At 42.8% G+C, this 23,415-nt stretch overlaps 1 protein-coding gene across 1 annotated transcript; it reads left to right on the forward strand.

The window, feature by feature from the left end:
• Positions 1 to 1,197: 1,197 nt before the first annotated feature.
• LOC147005089 (actin-related protein 3B-like) lies at positions 1,198 to 3,241 on the forward strand. The gene is made up of 3 exons (XM_085836163.1): positions 1,198 to 1,356; positions 1,949 to 2,032; positions 2,751 to 3,241. The coding sequence occupies exons 1-3, from the start codon at positions 1,258 to 1,260 to the stop codon at positions 2,844 to 2,846; spliced, it is 279 nt and encodes a 92-aa protein (XP_085692289.1). The 5' UTR covers positions 1,198 to 1,257; the 3' UTR covers positions 2,847 to 3,241.
• Positions 3,242 to 23,415: the final 20,174 nt, after the last annotated feature.

Consider the following 23,415-nt stretch of genomic DNA (forward strand, 5'->3'; position numbering starts at 1 on the left):
GATAGAGGCTGGAGCGATCATGGGGCTGTGGGCAGAGGGAGGAGCCATTTGAAAATGTCCCCAGGGGATTTGAATATGCTTCCTTTCAGCATTGCAGCTCTGAAGGATTCCAGTAGGAGGGAAGACCCTGTTGGCTATTATATACAGCCTGTGGGTCAGTTAATGTGGATTTTCTGGCTTCTTGGCTCTTGTCAGTGTTCTGCCCGGGGCATGGGGAGCGTGGGCATGAATTGCTATGTGTTTTCAGTTGCTTACAGTGTAGGAAGTACCAGGGAAATGTTTAGTATTGTGCTGTCACAATATATATATATATATATATATATATATATATATATATATATATATATATATATATAATGTACGCCTTTTGGCTAGCGAAAGGTCTCAGGTGAGGGATTCAAGGGGGGCAGTTATTAATGCCATGTAGAATCAGACATGTTGGAGACTCTGAGGAGTTCAGACCCTAGTGACAGAGACAGATAGCATGGTAGAGTTCTGAGGAGAGTCAGCCCACAACGCAGGAGTGCCACCCTTAAAGAAAGCAGGAGCCCATCCTAGAGCCCACTTTAGGGGACCACAGCCAGAAATGCAGATTGGGGTCACCCCAGATTCCATGTTCCAATGTGGAAGCATTTTCAGAGTTTTACAGGATGAAGAAAGTTATAGGTCAAAACAAGTTCAAATGCATTGGTGGGTATGTAAGAGAGGCAACTAGAGCAAGATGGGGGAGCCTTTCTGTAGGCCCCAAATGCTATTCGTAGACTGTCTTAACTTTTGGTTTGGCGGAAACTCGAATCTTCTAGGCTGATAGCTTACTAAGGCTTTTATACATTAGTCAAAGGATGTTTGTTCTGACACAGAGGTGGACAAGGAATGGCTATTCAGGGGCTAAAGCTAGCCTAAGATAGGCAATTTGCTTCTCGAGCTGCAAGTCCCAGCCTCCCCATATCTCTGCAGTTTGTAACCAGTCTTTGCAAACACAGCAAACCTGTGCTTTCTGGCTGGTGGTGTCAGCTGAAGGATTCCAGGGGACTCAGTGCAGGGAAGAGGAGAGGGTGTGGGAGAGTTGCTGCAGGCAGCCCAGCAGCAGTCTGCCTTCAACTCCGACAGGGGGCGCTCATGCTGCACAGTGTGTTACTTACATAAGTCATCCTGCTGTAGGCAGAGACTGGACCATCACAGGCACTCAGTCTCACCCAAGGCTGTGCACTGTTCACTTTGGTCTTTCAGAACGTCGTTCTTTCTGGAGGCTCCACAATGTTCAGAGATTTTGGACGTCGTCTGCAGAGAGATTTGAAAAGAGTGGTGGACGCCAGGTTAAAGCTGAGCCAAGAGCTCAGTGGAGGCAGGATAAAGGTAGGAGGCTGTGTGCCAGCCGCTGTGGGGGTAGAGCCAAGCTTCACTGGGGGGTGGGTAGCTGAGGGTTGATGCTGGAATTCATGGGAGGTCGTCCTTAAAACCACCTGGGTCAGTCAGGCATCAATGTGTGTGACCAGGGTGGTGCAGAGACAAGATGGGCTTGTGGTGAGGAAATGTTCTCATTAAATGGAAAAAAAACTGCTGTGCGTGGGGAGCCAGGCCATGCTCATCCAAGACCACAGCTCTGAGCTGCTGGGTGCTGTCTGGGCTTCTCCCTGAGGTGGGCTTTGGTGGGGAAGAGAACCTACGGCAGTGAAGGTGCCCGGTGCAGTGTTTGTTTTGTTATAGTGTTTGGGGGTTCACTTTGTTACTGGCCTTGCTACACCCTGTGATTTGTTTGAGGGAAGCTATTGGTTTGATTAATTGTGTGTTTTAGTATTGGAAGAAGGGGTCTCCTGAATCTGTGGGCTGGGCCTATAGCATGACTGAGGCCGTCACCGGAGGAGTCACTGTCTATCATGGACACACTGCTTGGAGGATGCACTGTGCAGACTAAATGCAGACTAAACACAGTTGCTTTCTTTTGCAGCCTAAGCCTGTGGAGGTGCAGGTGATCACTCACCACATGCAGCGCTATGCCGTGTGGTTTGGAGGCTCAATGCTGGCCTCAACTGTAAGTCCCTGATCTCTTGTCATTTGTGCTTTCCTATTGAGTTTGGATAAGTATTGTCTACAAATGTGAAATAGCATGTGTTCTGTTTGCATGGCTTTAAATATGCAAAACAAATTCTACTTGATATAAAAATATTTTAGTCACTTAAATTGTATGCTTTATTAACAAACACGGTGGTGGCACATGCCTTTAATCCCAGCATTTAGGAGGCAGAGGCCAGCCTGGTCTACACAGTGAGTTACAGGACAGTCAGGGCTACATAGAGAAACCCTGCCTTGAAAAGAACAGCAACCAAAAACAGAACAAAACAAACAAACAAACAAACAAAACACCCCACTACTACCACCACCACCACCAAAAACCAAAAAAAAAAAAAAAAAAACAAAAAAATCCACCCTGCTCATTGTCCCTTCCATGTGGTTATTTTATTTATTAATATTCCCCCCACCCCCAGAGTTTGTTAGCAGCCATTTTTAGTTCAGGTTGACACATTTTTGATCCCAGTAAGGGAAACTAAGTAGATTTGTTGTTGCTTTGTAAAGTTGGGAATTGCTGAGTGAATTTTAAAAAGCGAAGTCAAGTTCTGCCTGGTTTGTTATCAGATCAGGTGTGGTACCATGATTGGCAGAGACCCTTGGATAAGTCCCTCCCATTTGCTCAATGTTTTCCTCTTCCCACCTGCTCATCTTCTTCCTCTTTCTGGCTGCTCCTCCTGCAGCCGGAGTTCTTTCAGGTCTGTCACACCAAGAAGGACTATGAGGAATATGGGCCAAGCATCTGCCTTCACAACCCCGTCTTTGGAGTCATGTCCTAGTGTCTGCATAGGAGCGATTGTCTGACAGTGTCCTGTTGGGGAATAAGTGTCCTTCAGAACCCAGAGCAACCATGGCTCCTGTACATAGCAGTGTGGAATGGGTGTGTGAGCAGCGTGCTTTCATCACCTGTGGGGCCGGGCACGGTCTTCCCAGTAAAGCCATTTATCCGGTATGACTGTTTATGGTCCTCCTCCCGGCCCCTCCCCTCCTGCCCCTCCCACTCTCTCTCCTTTCTACCCGAGCTTCTAGTCAAGTGTAGCTCTGAAGGAATCCATGCAACTGTAGAAGCTACTAGAGGATGCAGTGGATTCTCCAGGAAAGACTGTAAGGTGGGGGAACCCTGGCCTTCCCAGCCTATTTTTGTAAATAAAATGTTATAAACTTGAAATACAAATTGATGTTTATATTTCCTATCATTTTGTATTTTATGGTATTTGGTATAACCAGCTAATGCTAAGCATGAGTAGTCACAGAGTTCATGGATGTCAGAGTTCTGTAATAAAGTACTTGATTGTGAGGTATGTTCTGATGTGTGTACAGGCTTTATGCCACGTCTGCTGGGAAGTGATTACATGTTGTTGGGGTGGTGTGACATCTGAGCACCAACCACTGTTGAGTGAGAGTTGGTACAGATGTATCTAACTTCCTGGAGCTGCTTTATAGAAGACAGTGGTTTAATGTTGTTGAGTGCGGGATGAAATACTATTGCACTGTTGTAATAAAGGCTGCTAGAATCTTTATAACTGTTCCTTGTGGTCACTTTTGCCTCCCCATCCATTCAGAGAACCTCAGACTCTATAGGTTTGCAGACAACTGATGATTGATACTGTGTGTGTGTGTGTGTGTGTGTGTGTGTGTGTGTGTGTGTGTGTGTGTGTGTGTGTTTGTCTTAAAAGTGCCATCAAGCCTGGGTGGACAGCCTGCCTGTTGTGTTTGGACGGTGGTGTGGACATCCTTGGGGTGTCCAGGCTGCTTTCTTAGGAAGCATTCAGTGCTCTGATGTCTGCTGAGTGACCCCTCACTCAAGTGTAGGTTAGTAGATCCAAAGCTCTCCCTTCTCCCGGAATCCTTGTTACTTTAAAAAATGTTGTTAGGGCTGGTGAGATGGCTCAGTGGGTAAGAGCACCCGACTGCTCTTCCAAAGGTCCAGAGTTCAAATCCCAGCAACCACATGTTGGCTAACAACCATCCGTAACGAGATCTGGCGCCCTCTTCTGGAGTGTCTGAAGACAGTTACAGTGTACTTACATATAATAAATAAATAAAAAAAAAATTGTTGTTATAGTCCTCCAAGTTGTGAGGCATGTTTTTCTCTCAGACACAAGTTTATTTTGGAAACTTGAGCTTTGAGGCCTCCTATCTCTCCACATTTGATTCTTCCTGTCAGTAATTCACAGCCATCCTGAATCTGAGAATAGTCAATGATTCTGCAAACCAGAGAGACTACCTCCAGGGAACTGTAAATAATTTAAAAAAAATATTAGTTAGTGTGTGTGTTTACACACACGTATGGTCTGTATTTATGTGTGTGTGGTGTATATATCTGTGTGTATATGTGTTCATGGTATGTGTGTGCATGGTGTGTAAATGTGTGTGTGTGCAGTGTATATATGCATATATGTGTCTGCTCAGTGTGGTGTGTATAGATGTGTATATGAGTGGTATGTATATGTGTGAGCACAAGTGCCAAGGTTCCCACATGAAGGTCAGAGACAACTTGATGTAGTTGGTTTTCTCTTCTTTCACCTTCACTAGGTCTGGGATTGAATCATGTCTGCAGGCTCGCATGTGTCTTTTCCAGTGGAGCTGTCTTACTGGATCCTTGTGTAACTTTCATTGTAGCATAATTATTCTTACTCTAAAATGGACTTTATTATTTTAAAATACTTAATGAATATTTATTACATGAATATACATTTCATTCACTTTGCTTGACAATGTGCTTTGGAGTGCTCACGTGCATATATATATATACACACACATACACATATATATATATATAATATATATATATACACACACACACACAAAACTTTGTAATACTTGTATGCTTATAGTCTCAGCATTTACCTTGCAGAGGGAGGAGGGTCACTACAAGCTTGAGGTCTGCCTGTGGGTTTTAGGTCAGCCAGGGATATACTTGGTGTTTGGGATGGCTCACTGAGTAAAGGCTGTGTTGTACAAGCCCAGCAACCTGAGTCTGATCTCTAGCACTCATAGTGCACAGAAAGAGAACTGAGATTCCACGGTTGTCCTCTGACCTCTATCTATATGCTGTGATATATATGCTAATATATGCTAATGTGCATACACATGTACACTACTAATAAAATGTTCCCCACAGTTAAAAACAAAGCAAAACCCAACATACACACACACACACACACACACACACCACACACTGTCTGTGTGTGTACATACACACACAGACAGTGTACTCATCACAGTCATGTGTGGGCAGCATCATCTAATACAAAGCCAGCTTAGCAGGAGACTGTTGAGTACACACGGGTGCTGTGCAGATAGGATGGAAAACACCATTCTACCATGCTGACAGCATGGTCCACCGTAGAGCGGTCTCTCCTCTCAATAGCATGTCTGACTGTATTGTAGCTTACTGCTGCTGTCACACTGCACAAGAGCCAGTGACAGGCCATGTTGCTAGAAAAGAGCAACACTGGGAGCGTGAAAGTCCAAGAATAATGCACGTGAGGGTGTTGTCTGCAAGTGTGAATTAACTGTATTAGTGTAGTATCAGGTGAGGCAGGCTACTCACAAAGGAAAGAGCTTTGTTTAGCTGCCAAGCTCAGGGGTTCAAGGGCATCAGTTCGGCTCTGGTGAGGGCCTTCTCATTTGCTCATGGTGTGGTAGATGGTCACAGTGGGAACATTGTGGGAGTGAAGACTGCATCTGGGTTCAGGAAGCCACAGAACACTGGGTGAGCTTCTGTAATGACCCTCTCTTGGGCATTATCTCAGTCTCTTCGGAGGGCAGAGCCCCCAGAGTGACCCAAAGGCTCTTTACATAATGGGTTCCTATTATGGAACCCTATTAGGCTAGCCAGGGAGATGTGTAGTGATAGTCTTGAGATATATAGCAAGCCAGTGAGATGGCTCTCTGAGCAAAAGCTGTGTGAGCCTGACATGCTGAGTTTGATCCCCAGCACCCACTGTGGAAGGAGAGAACTGACCCAAGGCTGGTCATCACTTGAGACTTGTCATCATTTGAGATTTGCATCCTGCTTCCCCTGCCCCGAATAGTGGTGCCCCAGGACCAAGCCTCCTACTCACGAGGCTAGAGGACAGAGCACATCCATGCTGTAGCTGTAGGTATTTATGGATAGGAAAGGACAGAGTGTAGGAGCCGCACGGCCTTTTGATTCAAGCAAACCCTGAGGGGCATGGAGCAAATCTGCTACCATGGAAGAAACCTACAGTATCCTGTGCTGTTTCCTGTGTGACAGAGATGCTCAACCACAGTCTCCCAATCAAGGGTTCGGGGTCTTTAGTTGTCTTTCATCCAGACACACATTTCTCTGCACTTCCTTGGGAACTTTGGCTCCTCACCACCTTCCAGCTGCTTTATTGCAACCAATCCTGCTTGGTCTGTCTGCCTCAGCCACATCCTCTGCATCTATATGTCAGTGTTGACACTCATGTTGGCCAAACTAGAGCCAGTGTAACTGGCTCAGACCCAGAGTGTCTACCTAATTCTATTTGCCACAAGATTGTTTTGAAACTCTTTTATTCATTCATTTTTTTAAAATTAAAATTGTGTGTGTGTGTGTGTGTGTGTGCATGTGTGTGTGTGTGTGTGTGTGTGTGTGTATATGTGTGGGGTGTATGTGTTTATGTGAGTGCACATGCCTATGGAGGTTAGAGGTCAGCATTGGATGTGTTTCTCAATCACGCTCTAGCTTTTGAGACAGTGTTTCACGACCAACCTGTAGCAAACTAATTCGACTATACTGGCTGGCCAGTGACCTCCTATCTTGCCCTACCCTGCCTCCATGCTAGGCTTCTAGCCATGTGCCACTATGTCTTGGCTCTTTACATGGGTAACAACTCAGACCCTTAGGCTTGTGTGGCAGGCACACGTTGAACCTCCTTCCCAGCCCAGTGATCATTTTAGTTTAGATATAAAATATAGAGAGCAATATGTTCTACTGCAATGCAACTACACGGTGCTGTCCTCTGCAACCCCGGCTCAGACACATCTTAGAGGAAGTATGTCAGAAGTGGGCAGTGGGGAGAACAAGGAAGGTGCCCAGAGCCTGCTTCCATTCTCAGTCTCCAGGGTGGATCTGGGCTGCAACTGGGTCTGCAAGCCCTGAGAAAAAGACCCAGAGCTGTAAGTATAGGCTCAGAGCTGTAAGTATAAAGACTGGCTACCCTTAAGTCAATGATACCTACTTTCCTCTTCCCTCAATTTCCCAAGCATTCTAAGGACCTTGTTGCTGTCAGGAGGTTTAAGGGTTTTTTTGTTTATTGATTAAAGCTGCCAGATATTGTATAGAAAACTAAAATATGATTTGGTCACTTTATAAAGAAGGACTATGTTAGAATTATATCACTAATTAAAAAAAATTCCCACACACTTTTGGTTCAGGTTGACTTAGCCTAGATTGCAATGTGGTAGAATTGGGAGGAAAGGCAAGCATCCCTGAGGGAAAGGCCCATGACTTCGAGTGAAGTTTCCTGTAGACTACTTGTGTCCAAGTTTGCTTTCTGTTGCTGTGATAAAGACCATGACCTAGAGCAACTCCAAGAAGAATGAGTTTGTCTGGCTTACATATCCTGATTACAGTCTACCAGGAAAGGAACTCAGACAGGAACCTGGAGGCAGGAAATGAAGCAGAGGCCATGGAGGAGTGCTGCTTTTTGGCTTGTTCACCGAAGCTCGCTCACCCTGCCAAAGGGCGGCCCCATACCAAGGCCCTCCCACATCAACAACTAATCAAGAAAACACCCATGGACGTGCCTATAGGCAATCTGAAGCATTTTTCTCAATCGAGGCTTCTCTTCGCAGATATCTCTAGTTTATGTCAGGTTGACAAAACTGAAACCAAGACACCATGTTGATCAATATCATCTTTAACAAACACACTGTAGAATTATAAGCCAGCAGTTCTTAGACCTGTTAAAGTGCTTTGATAGAGCTTTGCCCTGTTTGACAGGTTGAGACACCAGCTCTCATCTATGTAGAAAAAAGTATTAAAAATTATATGGCTTTAATGTAGAAAAAAGCTCATGATTTAGCTGTTCCACAATGAACATGGACTTTAAAGCCTCATGTTGTACAAGATAAATACAACCAGCTTTATCTGTCAATTGTGACTGATTGGTGAATCTCTCTGCCTCTCTCTCCACCCTCTGCCCAGCCCTGCCTCTTGCTTCAATGCCCTCCCCCCACGTGCTCTCACCCTCCTTTACCTCCTCCTCCCTGGACCAAACAAGGCTTACCTGATGAGTCACAGTGGCTAGCTCAGAGTTGTTCTTTATACTCCAGGAAAAGCCCCATTTTAAAAACTGCAGCCACTCACAAGTGCTTCTTCTGTTACCACATAGGCTGAGATTAAGGGGAAAATAAATATAGGGGGAAAATAGAACTTGCCAGAGTTGGGGACTCCATTGCTGCTGCTCCAGGTGACGTGTGCACTATTGCTGAGGTGTATCTATCCCCTGGCCACTGCTCTCAGCGGAAGCTGGGCTCTGAGTGTTCGGATATGAATGACTCTTATCATTAGGATTCCAATAGTATCATAAAATTAGAATAGAATTTCAGAGCTGGTGGATGCACCTGGAGAGCAGGTGACTGAGCGTGTGTGTTGATGTAGCAAGTCTCAGGTGGTCCCTCCAGTCTGGTTAGAACTGGAGGGTGGCCTTGAGAAATGTCCCCTCAGCAAGAGGCAGGAGAAATCAGCCACGTTAGACCTGCTGTGTGAGTGTGTTTCAGGGTGACAGTGGTTCCTGCTACAGCTTCCTAAGTGACTGACAGGCTCTCATGAGACTAAAGTGCAGACCTGCGGTTCATTCCTTCCTTGGGCTCCTCCCCTTGTGTCTCCTCTACAGATGGTCTGGCTGGGTCGACCTCTCAGCTTAATCAGCACAGCTGATTTCAAAGAGTGCCCTGCTAGGAAAATTTACTTGTTACATGATCTGTACTTACTTAAAGAGTATTTTATAATGTTTCTTTTTAAATGTATTGTCAGGCTTGCTAAGTAGAAATATAAATTGATTGCAAGGCAATTGTAATGGATGACTGACAAGGAAAGAAATCTTTAATACAAAGTGACAGGGGTTTGTGGAGATGGCTTGGTGGTTAAGGGTGCTTGGTGTCTTTCCGGAGGATCTGAGTTTGGCAACCAACATTTGATATGGGATGGCTCAAAACTGCCTACAACTGAGGCTCTCCTCTGACCTCCACAGGCACATTGTATGCTTACACATATATATAAATAAAATTAAAAAAATAAGTATTATAAAAAGAAGCTATCGCTTGATCTTAGGATTATAAAGGTTGCATTTTTACAAACCCTGACTTATTCTCAGTTAAGGAAGCAGCTGTGTAGTCTCTCCTCTCAGATAGTATATGAGTACTGGGGATTTTTAAAATTTCATTTCATGAAATATACTTTTAAATTATTAAAAGTGAATAATTATAAACCTAAAGGTTTATGATGTCAAATAAAAACTTAATGACATGCTTTGGCTGCAGTTCCAATATCTGGAGGTCAGATCAATGCAGTAGTCTTGCCTACTTTATACCTACTGAGTGAGTCTGATGTTTTCCCAGCACTGACTCAGGGAGATGCCAGGAATGGTAGAGCTGACACCCCAGGTGTTAACCACAGGCTTTTCTCTAGTCACTGAGCAGCCCTGGGGAAGAGAAGAGATACTGACTGCATATGACCCATGACCTCTGCTGACTGGCATGAAGTAAGGAAACTGTACCTGCAACTGCGGGAGGCAGGGTGACACAATGAGGGAGGTGTTCTGGTGTGTGTGTGTGCCTCGATGTGACTGAAGTTAACAAGGGCTGTGAGAAGTCACAATGAATGAATGAGAAGTTACAATGGCTGGATGCAGTCACCGTCACATGTGTGCCACAGATGGCCACAGCTTATTATCATAGAGTACAGGAATAGTGGGAAGGAGTTTATTTTTATTTTTGGGTATGGGTGTTTTGACTGCATGCATGTCTGTGTACCAGCTGCATGCCTGGTGCCCATGAAGTCTAAGTAGGAGCACCAGATTCCTTGAAACTGAAACAGGTAGTGTGAGCTGCCACAGGATACTAGGAATTGAACCAGAATCCTCTGGTTCTAGAAGAGCAGCTAGTGCTCTTAACCACTGGGCCATCACCTAGTCCCTTGTTTATAATTTTTAAACCGGAGCTACCAATAAGATCATTTTCTGGCCAAATTTAGAAGTATTTTCGTTTCTACCCTCCACCCCCCACCTCACTGTGCTTGTTTATTTTGTAAAGAAAAAGAAAACTCCCAGTGTGCTCTGTCTGTATAGTTGTATTAGAGAGCTACCAAAGAAAAAGTCCAAGGTCCAGCAGCCTGCAGGAGTCCTATGAGACTGATAACTAGAAAAAAGCTCACTAGCAGAGCACGCCTGCTCAGTATGAAGACATAGAAGCCTGCCCATGACATCTTTTATCTTAATTAGGGTAGTAGACTCAACTTGCCATTCTGATAATTCGGCCATTTTCTCAAGCTGAATTAGCATGTTTTAACTTATTTATTCATTAGGTCTTATGTTCATAATAAATTAAATTTTATTAAGGCATGGTTGTGTGATGTAATTACAGTTCTATGAATTAGAGTTTAAGGAAGTTACTGCTATACTCTATGTGACCTCAGTGTTCCCTAAGAACAAGTGTTACTAGCATTATAAAATTTCTGAAAATGCACAGTTTAGGTCTTGGTTGATTTACAGATAGTTGACCTCTACAGAGCTGGTATTCTGAGCAGAGACTTTAGGCCCAGCACTGGCAACCCCAGTAGGGTTGAGTGTTAGCAGACACTAACAACAGGGTGCATCATTTCCTGAGGTGCTTCCTTGGGAAGTTGTTATGTTCATGATGCAGGGAGGTGGTGCTTGTCTTTGCTCTGAAGTGGTGTGGGGCAGTGGTGTAGAAACCATTCCCCTTGACAGCTTTGTGGGGTTCATTGCCAGGTTTAATTACCCCCCCCGGTGTGTGTGTGTGTGTGTGTGTGTGTGTGTGTGTGTGTGTGTGTTTGTATAATGTCATGCACACATGCCATGACATACTTGCGGATGTCAGAGGACAACTTGTGACAGTTTTGTCTTTTTACTATGTAGGACCCAGGGATAGAATTCAGGTCACCAGGCTTTGCCACAAACACTGAGGCATCTCACTGTTCTCCTCCTCCTCTTCCTCCTCTGCCCCTCCTCCTTTCCCTCCTTCTCCTTTGAGCAAAGACAACTCACTAATGCAATGTTCTAGAGAGAGAGAGAGAGAGAGAGAGAGAATGCATACTTACACTCACGCAGGCATGCACACACACTTATGATCCCCACCCCCACCCCAAGCACTACAGTTCCAGTGGATTGTCTGAAAAGCCATCAGCCATGAATACTAGAATTACTCCAAGGCCCCATCTCCAGGTGATCAGGAAATAGATATGATCTCTACCCACCCCCACTATTGGATAAGGACTAGCTTTCCTCTTCTACTCTCCCTCTATGCCATGGAGGCAATGGGAGAGACATGAACTGAGCTCACCATCCTATGCTGCATCCCATGGGCCAGTGCCAGTTCAAGGGCCACACAGGAGTCACTTGTGAGCCTCACAGAAGGGACAAATCATGGCGACTCCATTGGCTCCCAGTGGCCTGGGCTTCATTCTCAGCAGTTGTTCCTGAGCCTGTGCTGGATAGTGGAGCATAGGCAAGTTCCAAGGGTTAGGGAGCTTTGGGCTGACAGTGGGACATGGTGCCTCTCAGGGCTTGTGAGAGGTTTTAGGATGCTGGAGGCTCTTGCACTTTCCACAGCCTGGGCCGGCATCTGGGACCTACCTGCAAACCAGTAGGAGCAGGCTGTGGGAGACAGTCTTGGCCAGACACCCTGGAATAGCTGCCTGCAGATGTGTCTGTCTGTTGGTACCCCAGCTGGGTCTGCTAATGAAGGATGCCTTCATCACTGCTCCTGGAAGACTCCATTGAATATGGAAGAGAACCCAAGGGTTTTAGAAAGGAAAAACAAAAACAAAAACCCTAAGCTTCAGGATATTGCTTTCATTGTGAGCTATGAGAAAAGAGGATCTTTTAATGGTCATTGGTAAGAAATAATTAAGGAGAATTTCAGTTGCAGGGCACTTTGCAGAAAGACTGTAATTAGCAAAATGGGGCTCATGTCTCTTGGTGCATCTTTCATCTCCTTACTGTGCTCATCCTCATCTGGCTGAGCAACATTCGATCCCTAGCTCTCCTCAAGCTGTATTGACATAGCCTTTGAAAAGGAAGCCTAGTTCTTTAACTGAGAGTATACTTGAATTTCAAACACAATAGCCCAAGGGGAGGGAATCAGACACCTGGGGATGGCAGTGGTGCTGACTGATGGGAACTGCAGAATGTGTCCATGGGTCCAGGTGACAACAGACTTCTGTCCCTTAGGACATGAGCCTTTGGTCATGAGTGAAAGAGAGAGAGAGGTTGTGATGTTGAATGGAACCCATTCCAGGAGGAACTAGGAGCCTCGTGCTCCATATTCATATTTAAAAGTTATGTGCCCAAGGGAGAATTTTATATTAGATATTTTCTTATTTACATTTCAAATGTTATTCCCTTTCCTAGTTTTCTCTCTGAAAATCCCCTGTCCCCTCCCCCCTCCCCCTGCTCCCCAACCCACCCATTCCCACTCCTGGTCCTGGCATTCCCCTATACTGGGACATAGAACCTTCATAGAACCAAGGGCTGAGGGAGAATTTTGAAAGAGGGAAATAGTTTTTATTTGAGAAATGTTAGTGACATCATATTTGGTGTTTCCAACATTACTCATAGACTGGGTGATGGTTTGTCCCTGTGGGTTCTCCTGTTTCTACTCCTGTTCCTTCCCTTCGCTGCAGGACTTGAGAGTGGACCCATGCTCTCTTTCTCTAGAGAATGTGAAGAAAAAGGAAATATTCAAACTCTTCTCTGGCCTGAGCAGATGGCCCAGTGGGCAAACACTTGCAGCTCACACATGAAGTTCAGATCCTAGCATCCAGATAACAAGGCAGAGACAGAGACAGAGACAGTACAGTAGCTGGAGCTTGCTGGCTGCCAGCCTAACACCAAAGCACAATTCATGGAGAAACACTTCCTGAAAGGAATAAGACAGAAAGTGATGAGGAAGACACATGCTGCCCTCCTCTGGCCTTCTCCCATGTGCATAGGTGCATAGGTGTATGCACTGGCACCCATTAGTGTTCATATATGATATACTTGTGACACACCACACACACACATACTGTACTGGCTGGGTTTGTGTCAACTTGACACACATTAGAGTCATCAGAGAAGAAGGAACCTCGGTTGAGGAAATGCCTCAATAAGACCCAGCTGTAACTCATTTATTTTCTCAGTTATTGATAGATGAGTTGGACCCAGTTCATGGTGGGTGGTGCTGTCCCTGAGCTGGTGGTCCTGGGTTCTATTAGAATGCAGGCTGAACAAAAAGCAGCACCCCTCCATGTTCTCTGTATCAACTCCTGACTCCAGGTTCCTGTCCTGCTTGAGTACCTGCCCTGACTACTACTATTGTGTGAGGTTCAATGTGTGCTTTGAGCTTCAGTATTGTTTCTTTTACAAATGTGGGTTCCCTTGCATTTAGAGCATAGATGTTCAGAATTAAGAGTTCGTCTTGGTGGAGTTTTTCCTTTGATGACTATGTAGTGTCCTTCTCCATTTTTTTTTTTTTTGATAAATTTTGGTTGAAAGTCTATTTTATTGGATATTAAAATGACTACTACTCCGGCTTGTTTCTTGGGGGATATTTGCCTGGAAAATTTTTTCCCAGCCTTTTACTTTGAGGTGATGTCTGTCTTTGTCACTGAAGTATGTTTCCTGTATGCAGCAAAATGCTGGATCCTGTTTGCATATCCAGTCTGTTAGCCTATATCTTTTATTAGGGAATTGAGTCCATTGATGATGAGAGATATTAGGGCCAATGATTTATGGTTCCTATTATTTTTGTTGGTAGATATGGAGTTATATTTGTGTGTTTCTCTTCTTTTGGGTTTGTTGTGAAAAGATTAATTTATTACTTTTTCTTGGGTGAAGTCTTCCTCCTGTGTTGGACTTATCCTTCTATTATCCTCTGTAGGGTTGGATTAGTGGAAAGATATTGTTTAAATTTGGTTTAGTCTTGGAATACCTTGGTTTCTCCATCTATGGTAATTGAGAGTTTTGCTGGGTATAGTAGCCTGGGCTGGCATTTTTTTTCCTTTTCCTTTATTTATTTATTATTATTCTTTAATCATGTGTTACAGTCCAGTCATTATCCCCTTCCCTGTTGACCATCTGGCTGTTCCTCATCTCATACCTCTTTCCTAAGATGATGTCCCCTCCCCAACACACCCTCCCCACCATTCCTCCCCACTCCCTGGGGACTCAAGTCTCTCAAGAGTTATGTGCACCTCTACCAGAGACCTGGGAGGTGAGAGATTTCAGGACTCAAAGGGAGGGACCTTAGATAAAATTGGGATGACATTTTTGTTCTCTTATGGTCTGTCTCACACCTGGCCAGGATCTTCTGGCTTTTATAGTCTCTGGTGAGAATTCTGGTGTAATTTGGATAGGTCTGCCTTTTCCTTTATATTTTACTTGACCTTTTTGCCTTCAATATTCTTTGTTTATTCTGTGCATTTGGTGTTTTAATTATTATGTGATGAGAGGTATTTCTTTTCTAGTCCCATCTGTTTTGTTTTCTATAGGCTTCTTGTATGTTTATGGGCATCTCTTTCTTTAGGCTAGGGAAGTTTTCTTCTATAATTTTGTTGAAGATGCTAGTCATTTGAGTTGGGAATCTTCACTCTCTTCTATACCCATTATTCTCAGGCTCAGTCTTTTCACTGTATCCTGGATTTCTTGAATGTTTTGAGATAGAATGTTTTTGCTTTTTGTTTTTTCCTTGACAGTTGTGTCGATATCTTCTATGGTGTCTTCTACCACTGAGATTCTCTCTTCTATCTCTTGTATTGTTAGTGATGCTTGCATCTGTGACTCCTGTTCTATTTCCTAGGTTTTCCATCTCCAGGGCTGTCTCCCTTTGTGTTTTCTTTAATGTTTCTCTTTCCATTTTTAGATCCTGGAGAGTTTTGTTTAATTTCTTTACCTATTTGATTGTGTTTTCCTGTATTTCTTTAAGGGATTTTTATGTGTTTCCTCTTTAAAGGCTTCTACTTGCTTACTTGTGTTCTCCTGTGTTTTTCTATGGGATATATTTATGTCCTTCTTAAAGTCTTCTATCATTTTCATGATATGAGAATTTAGATGTCAATCTTGCTTTATAGATGTATTGGGGTATCTAGGACTTGCTGTTGTGGGAGAACTGGGTTCTGATGTTGCCAAGCCAAGTTGGTTTCTATTGCTTATGTTATTGCCCTTGCCTCTTGCCATCTGGTTATCACTGGTGTTTTTTGGCCTCTCTATCTCTGATGGAGCTTGGTCTTCATGTGAGCTTGTGATCATGTGATCCTGGATATGTCAGGATACCTGGGGAGTCTATCTACAACTGGGGTGAGGGCTGTGTATGTTTGGATCCAGAGCCAATGTTCTGCTCCCAGCACAGATGGAAACTGGAAGGCATGTGGGTCTTTGGTTGGGTGGGGTATCTGCTTCCTAGGATTATTGGAGTCCCAGTTATGCCAGGTATTGGGGCAGGGTTTGGGGTCTCACCTGTGATCCTGGATGTGTCAGAATATCTGAGGAGTCAAGTTGGAACTGGGGTGTGAACTGTGTGGGTTTGTGTCCAGAGCCCAGGCTCTGCTCCCAGCACAGGTGGAAATCAGAAGGTCAATACACTTCCTCTTGTGGTAACCTCCAACCTTATGGATTTATATTCATTTTTGTTGCTAATTCATAACTGTAATTTTGCTACTGTTATGAATAGTAATATAAATGTCTGTGTTTTCTTATGGTCTTAGCTAACCCAAGGAGTCACAAGCCACAGTACTGCTGACTGAAAAAAAAAAACTCAGCATGAGCACATGAAACATTCCTACTGTACTCAAAATGGTCCTCAATACACATGTTGAAGCCATTCTGTGTTTTATGATGAGCATCATGTGGCAGAGCTGACTGCAGTGTGGTTATTTAAAAATGTTTCTAATCAGCTTCTATTCTGTGTGTGTAACAATCAATGCCCTCCAATGTCACTCTGCTTCTCCTATATATGACTATACCGTTCTATTATGTGCCAATTCATTTTGTATCATCTTATTTTATTATATAGGACAGCTTCGTTCTCTGCCACTATATGCAACAGTGCCTTAAATCTTTCCGGGCTTTAGTTTTCTAGTGCATATGTACATCCCACCAGTTAGCTCTCTGTGCCACTCATCTCAGTCTCTGCTGTAAGTCCCACTAAAGATTGTTCCTTCAGTCATGGTCTTTGATGGATCATTTCCCAGCTTTCTAAAGGATGTACAAAGCCACCTTTACAGCAATAACAATCAACTGATCAACTATGCCACTTTAGTTCTTTAGAAAGCTAAAGTCATAGGCCATTAACTCACTGGACACCCCAGGAAAGCTAGGACTATTTTCTAAAGAGTGGCAAGACAAGAGCTCTCATTCCTTTTGGGCAGAAGCTACCACATAGGAGACACAATTTCTTGAAAGGTATTCTAGCATGATGTGGACTATGATGAGATCCTCTAGTCCTCTGGAGTAACATAGTCTTATTCTCCAAAGGACTGTGCTCTGTAGCCCTTGTAAGTAAGGGTGTTCTTAAGAAAGCCAAGAAACAGAAAAATCATGGGAAAACCTTCCTTACCATGTAGATCTGGGAAAGATGGGGCTTTGGTAAAGACTTGTAGCTTTCTGGGTCCTCATTGTCCATATTCCATGTATATCAGGTGATAAACCTCAAAGGGGAAGATGCCAAACCTTGTCACCCTCATAATACCAGTGAGAAACCCCTGGGTTTGAAAGAAGGGAATAGTAAAGAGGCCTCTTCCGAAATAGAGGCGTCAGGACATTAATGGTTTTCTGCCACGGGGAGGAGGGCAGGGTGCCTGAGAAGACCCCTCCCAAGATCTAGAGCCACATTCATGTCCATGATTCCAGTTGAGTCAGAGCAGCAGAGACCCGTCTACCTCAGCCTAATTGTTGTTAGGCAACATGAAAAGCTGGGCCAGGAGAGAAACTCTTACGAGGTGGCCATGAGAAAAAAAAAAGATTGAAAGTTGAGTAGAATAGCATCTTGTTTCCCCACCCCATCCATAATCATAAGTAGTCATTAAACGTTTGTAGTCTGCCATACTCTTAGAGTAACCATAGTAACATTCACTCCAACTACATTCTGAATAGTATAACAGAAATTCCTGACACATATACTAAAAGCCCAGCCAACAAAAGCCAAGGCACAAACACTCTGCTCATTCCCTGCTAGCTCCATATGATCTGTAGATTTCAACAAAATTACAAGGCACACAAAAGAAAAAGTGCATACAGTGAAGTAAACATTTCTGTGTTTTTGTTTGTTTTTTGTTTTTGTTTTTTAAAGAACTCAGTTGTGTCACATGACGTTCTTCTGGAAGCTGTCTTGTGAGAGGGTGTTGTGTCCGGCCAGCAGATCACAGCCTGGGTTCTAGCCTGGAAAGGCATTTTGGAAACCTGGAAGAGAAGAGGGGCTAGGCGGCGAGAGAAAGGAATGTAGCTAAGACAACATTCTGATCAAAGCTCAATTTTACTATTTTCAAACACTCAGTTATAAAGGAAGGGGGAGGGAACCCGATTTCCCGCCAAGTAATCTCGGGGTCCAATAGCAGTACGAACACGTGTGTGCCTCCAAACAACAAAGCGGCAGGGTCCAGCAGTAGGCGTGGCAGGACGAATGAGCAGGTAGCTCCACCCTTGAGCAAGCAGGTTCAAGCAGATGGGGGAAGGGAGACCACATCTCCTCCCATTAGTTAACAAAAAAATAAAAAAAAGAAAAGGCTGGCCTGAGGCAGAAAAATTATCTATGTTCAATAGTTCTGCCTGAGTTTTAGGGCTAAAGAAAAAACCTTTTTCCGTGGGATTCCCTATCTTTTCTAATGGTAAACTGTATCTGGCTAAGACTGTCCTTATTATCTTAGTAAACCACTAACAACAGAATAGTGCTGGGCTGTAGGCTCTGACTTTATAATGCTAATTAGTGCTGAATAGGTAACTACCTGGTTGCATTTTAAGTAGGGTGTTGGAACCCTGGCTAAAGAATAACACTGAGTTGATATTCCTCCGAAATTTTGGATGACAGGCAGGGAAACAGGGAGAAGGGGCAAGACTGGCTTGCTCCTTAGTACAAGGCCAATTGGCTATTTATTTGGGTGTGAGGCAGTGAAGGGCTTGCCCTTTCGACAGTACGGTCTCCAACCTCTCTCCCCCCTATTAATTAAGTCTAAATAGGCAACGCTTAACTGAGGTGATCAAATGATTTTCTCATCCTTAGATGAGTGGGCCTTTAACCTTGGCTTGGGTGGACATTGACCTGATTCCTCCCGTGGGCGCTATAACAACTCACATCTGTGGCTCTTGGTATCTTTTGGGGAGGGGAGGCAGAGCCTTAGGTATTTTTGGTTTTTAGCTGGAATGGGATACCAACCTCCTTTAAATCAGGTGTGTCGCACAGGGAACTCAGAAACGGTCAAGCTGGACCTTCCCCCGCAGTAATCTCCTGCGCCAAGCAGTAGCCATACTGTATTCGAATGATTACGAATCAGTACACGCAGTTCTGAGCGCTGCATGGTCTCTATAGGAGACTTGTCAACCTCAGATTTAGCAAGGCCTAGACAAGAATTATGTCATTATTAACACCACTAATTGTGGTTAAAATAGGAGCTGGAAGTCTTTTCTCCTCATCCCTGTTATTCCCAATAGCCTGAGGAACTAAGGACACCTTGCAGTAACAGTAAGGGTGAAAAGCCAGAGGCCACCTAAGGGACTAAGCCCATCTCTATCAAAATAAGAACTAATCTCTGTAAATATTTGAAATTTTTACTTCCCTAGCTCTCTTGGTAAATCTAAATTCTATCTCAGACTGAAAGCCACGTGCTGGAATGTCCTTGGAAGGAAGATAATAGTCGCCACCTGTGTGCTCTTGGGGGAAGGGTAGGCATGCCTGCAGGTCTGGCTGGAGAACGTAGATTGACCTACTTGAAAAAAAGAAAGAAATCTAGACAATGAGAGAGTAGCAATGCAAATTTTCTTTTTGGAGAAGTCAAGGTACTTTATTCAGTTGCAAATTGTAAGGCTAAGGCTAGTCTCCGGCCTCCTGTGGGGGAGCTGGCTCAGAGAGTAGCAGGAAAACAGCTTTTCTGGGAGCTTCAGTTTCCAGCTGAATTTCAAGCAAAAGAGGAATTTTAGTCCTTAAGGTGATACTTATAAGAAGATTTGGAATGTGTGTTCATCTGACTAATCTCTCTGGCAGCCACCGTGCTCTATCTTTATCTCTTGAAAAAACACAAACCGAGCCCCTTCCCCAGATTAGAACTGGGTCCTTTCATTCGTAGTTAGGGGGTCTTTTCAATTTATTAATCGATAAGAATTAGAAGTAACTGGATGCCAGTGGCGATCCGCTGCAGACTGACCTTTAATATCAGTTTGCAAAAAGTTTAGGACAAATAAGGCAAGATGAGCCTTTGGTGACCTTGGGGGATATGCTCTGAATTAACTTTGCTAGGTAATTTAGAATATAGGAATCTCTAATAATTGAACTGAATATTAGACCAGTCTAAGATTGAGTTAGAATGGCTGGTCACACTGAAGAAAAGTGAAAAATCATTATGACTCTATTAAATGACTAATTTTACTAAGTCTGAATATACAGTCTCTGATGAACTATTGTCATAAAGTTAAAAGGCTAGAAGCTAGTCTAAACTGGAAAAATGACAAGCAAGGATGGATCTAAAACATGAATTTAATCTTTTAGTCCTTTTAATCAGGACACTGAGTTAACTTACCTGTCAGCTTGGCACACAAATTACTAATATGCTTTTGTAGCATTCTGTGGAGAGAACCTGTTTTTCCCTTTCCTAATAAGGTAGCTGTTTTAGGATCAATTTATAAGCCAATAAGTAGACCCTTTTAAGATACTAAAAAGCATTTATTAAATTTGACATTTTAATCTCAAATTTTGAAAATAAAGGTATGATTTTAATAGTGTGCATGGAAATATATCCCCATATATAGTATATATGGGGATACAATTTCTCTCTTTTGTCTTTTAAGAGGTTAAAGTTTAAAATTTTACAATATCTAACCTTTTGAATTAATAACTTTTTGGACAAAACATTTTAAATACTTAGCTGTAAAGGGGCAGTGACTAATTGCACTTTCAATCATTTTTCTTAAGGAACGGTTGTAACTAGAAAGCTTGAAAAGTTATTAATAGTCACACGTGCATAATTTATTTATTTATTAACTAGAAATATGTATAAGTAATTGTAAATTTGAGAATTAATAGTATCTGAGGGACGAACAATTTTAAGTAATTATGAGCTCAGAGATATAGCATTGACTATTAATATATAAATTAAGGTTTGATTGTTCAGCATTTTAAAACACCATCTACAGCACACAACTAGATTATTTGTGCTGGAATAGGGGCAACTGTGTGTCTTAAGACTTTGCCCCACAGCAGCTAGTTGGGCCCATGTGGGCCAACGATCGGCTGGGAGGATGAGAAAAATAACTTTACAATAATGTTTTTTTCTGGCCAAAGAATTGTCTTGGGCACAACTAATTTTTAATTACCAATTAACAACAATTATAAAAGCTTTTTTTATTTTTTGTAAAACCTTTTGTAGTAAACTAAAACACTAAATAATAAAAGGATACTGTCTCTGAATCTGTTGGGTGAGAGCAAGGATTTAAGGTAAACTTCCCTTGAGAAGCATTAGTTAATAAAATACTTTCCACTTAGGAAACAATATATACTGAAAGATTAAAACTTTTGGCTTCTTGTAAAGAAGCAGAAACAATAAACATTTTTCTTACATAATGTAAAGCTATATTAGCCATACGTAGAGGCAAAATTTTTTAGTGATTACCAGTTTACTAGAAGCAAAAATCTTTGAATTTAAGCATTAAACATCTGAATAGATCTGTAACACTGTTAAAAAGAAATTTTCTTGAACACAGGGAAAAACCTTTTCAGGCATTGTTTGCAAAACAAAAGGCCACAAGCTGCTCTGGGGCTGCCCAGAGCCCTGTATTGACTCAAAGGTAAAATACTTTTTAATCTGAGCATCAATCTTAAATTTGCAATCAAACTGCAAGCTGCAGTCAATGGAACAATGGCAGTTTTAACCATAATTTTTAAGTTTTTTGTGCAAGGTTAGGATAATACCTACAACTTTGGGAAAGCAAAACCTACGTTTAAAACAATTTATTACCATTAAAATTAATATTAGAAGCATTACTATCATATTACGAAGTTTAGATGTCAATTAATACCTATGAATACCTATTAAAGCAAGCTTTGATGCTTTAATAAAGAGGCATTGCTTTAAATCTTATCTTAAATTTTACTATTTAGGATAGGAACCACATTAATCATTATCTAAACTAGAAATATCTTTAGAGACCCAGCCTCTAGGGCTGCCTTAGGCCACGTGTCGGAAGGACTCTAAACTCGAGTTATCAAAGTTGACATTAACCATCTATAGCAATGTAACAATTATTAATCTTAACCAACAACTTATGAGCTGAATGCGAAAACATGCAGAACACATTTTCAATAAAAAAGAACCAAATGAAGCAGTTAATTTTAGACCAATCAGAGAATATTAATTTTTTGTAGCTACAATCATAGAATAAAAAAGCACTTTACCATTGTCAAACACATTAATCATGAACCATTTATCAGATTTGAAACTAAGAGGCTGTGCACTCGCTGCTTTTTCTTAAAACCAACATTTTTTCCATCAGGGTCCCTCCTGCCACGTGTCTGGTTTTTGGCTGAAACACGTGGCAGCTCTTGGCTTTGCAGATAAAGTTTTTTATACCATCTTTATTATCCAACATAAAACATAGAACATTCATTCATACAGACTGGACACGAACATACATGAATTGAACACGAGAACAGATTGGTGCACCAGACATTGAACAAGACACAAAATGGGGGCAGAGTACTCCTGCTATTTGGTACAATTTCCTCCCTCATGATGCAGTTTTTATAACTGCGGCAATCCGCCTGATTATTAATTTCCTTTTAATAAACACTTTCCTTTCTCACGCCTAACAATGTAGCTTTTGCGAGCCACGGCCTACCGCCTGTGCCTAGCTCCTCTTAAGCTTCACTGCTGAACCTAAGTGAACCAGCGCTCAGGCTTAACGCTGTCTCAGCTTAGCCCATACCTTCTCCGGTATGAATTTCCTTTATCCTTTAATTATTCCATGGAGCTCCAAACCAGCAGTGTCTCTTCCAAAAATCCTTTGCCGTTTCTCAGTCCCGCGTTGGTTCGCCAAATGTTGTGTCCGGCCAGCAGATCACAGCCTGGGTTCTAGCCTGGAAAGGCATTTTGGAAACCTGGAAGAGAAGAGGGGCTAGGCGGCGAGAGAAAGGAATGTAGCTAAGACAACATTCTGATCAAAGCTCAATTTTACTATTTTCAAACACTCAGTTATAAAGGAAGGGGGAGGGAACCCGATTTCCCGCCAAGTAATCTCGGGGTCCAGTAGCAGGACGAACATGTGTGTGCCTCCAAGCAACAAAGCGGCAGGGTCCAGCAGTAGGCGTGGCAGGACGAATGAGCAGGTAGCTCCACCCTTGAGCAAGCAGGTTCAAGCAGGTGGGGGAAGGGAGACCACAAGAGGGCATGCAATGTTTTGCTGAAAACAGACACGAGAGAATATGTGATGTTTAGAAATAATATAAATATAACCCCACAAACAGTGAGAGGAGGCTCTTGCCTTGCTAGGACATGTAATTTTTTTCTGGTTTCACTTATTTGCTGGTCTTTGCTAGTCTTTGTCTTCACTTTGTAAAAAGAAATGTGCCAAAAAACTTCTTGTGGTCTTCTGATTAATATTGGCAGCTTTTGCTGACTTGTGCAGATTTGGAGGAATCTCACTGTTTCTGTTGGATTGAGCCACCACTACTGATTCATGTTTGGTGTTTGCTATTGAACTGGACTGCTGGTACCCTGACAATGATGAGTGAAATTTCTCCAAGGAAGTTCTTCTAAACAGGTCCATAACCCCCTTTTCCTATCAACCTTCTTTCACCCCTACCTCTGGTTGATGGGCTAGAAGGGAGGTTGAAGCATTTAAGAAATATTAAACAATCAAACAAACAAACAAACAAACAAACTAGGTTTGGAAAAATCTAAGCCTAAACCACTAT

Source organism: Mus caroli, unplaced genomic scaffold (assembly GCF_978045245.1).
Source record: "Mus caroli unplaced genomic scaffold, Mus_caroli_1 scaffold_4, whole genome shotgun sequence".
Classification (NCBI taxonomy): Eukaryota; Metazoa; Chordata; class Mammalia; order Rodentia; family Muridae; genus Mus; species Mus caroli.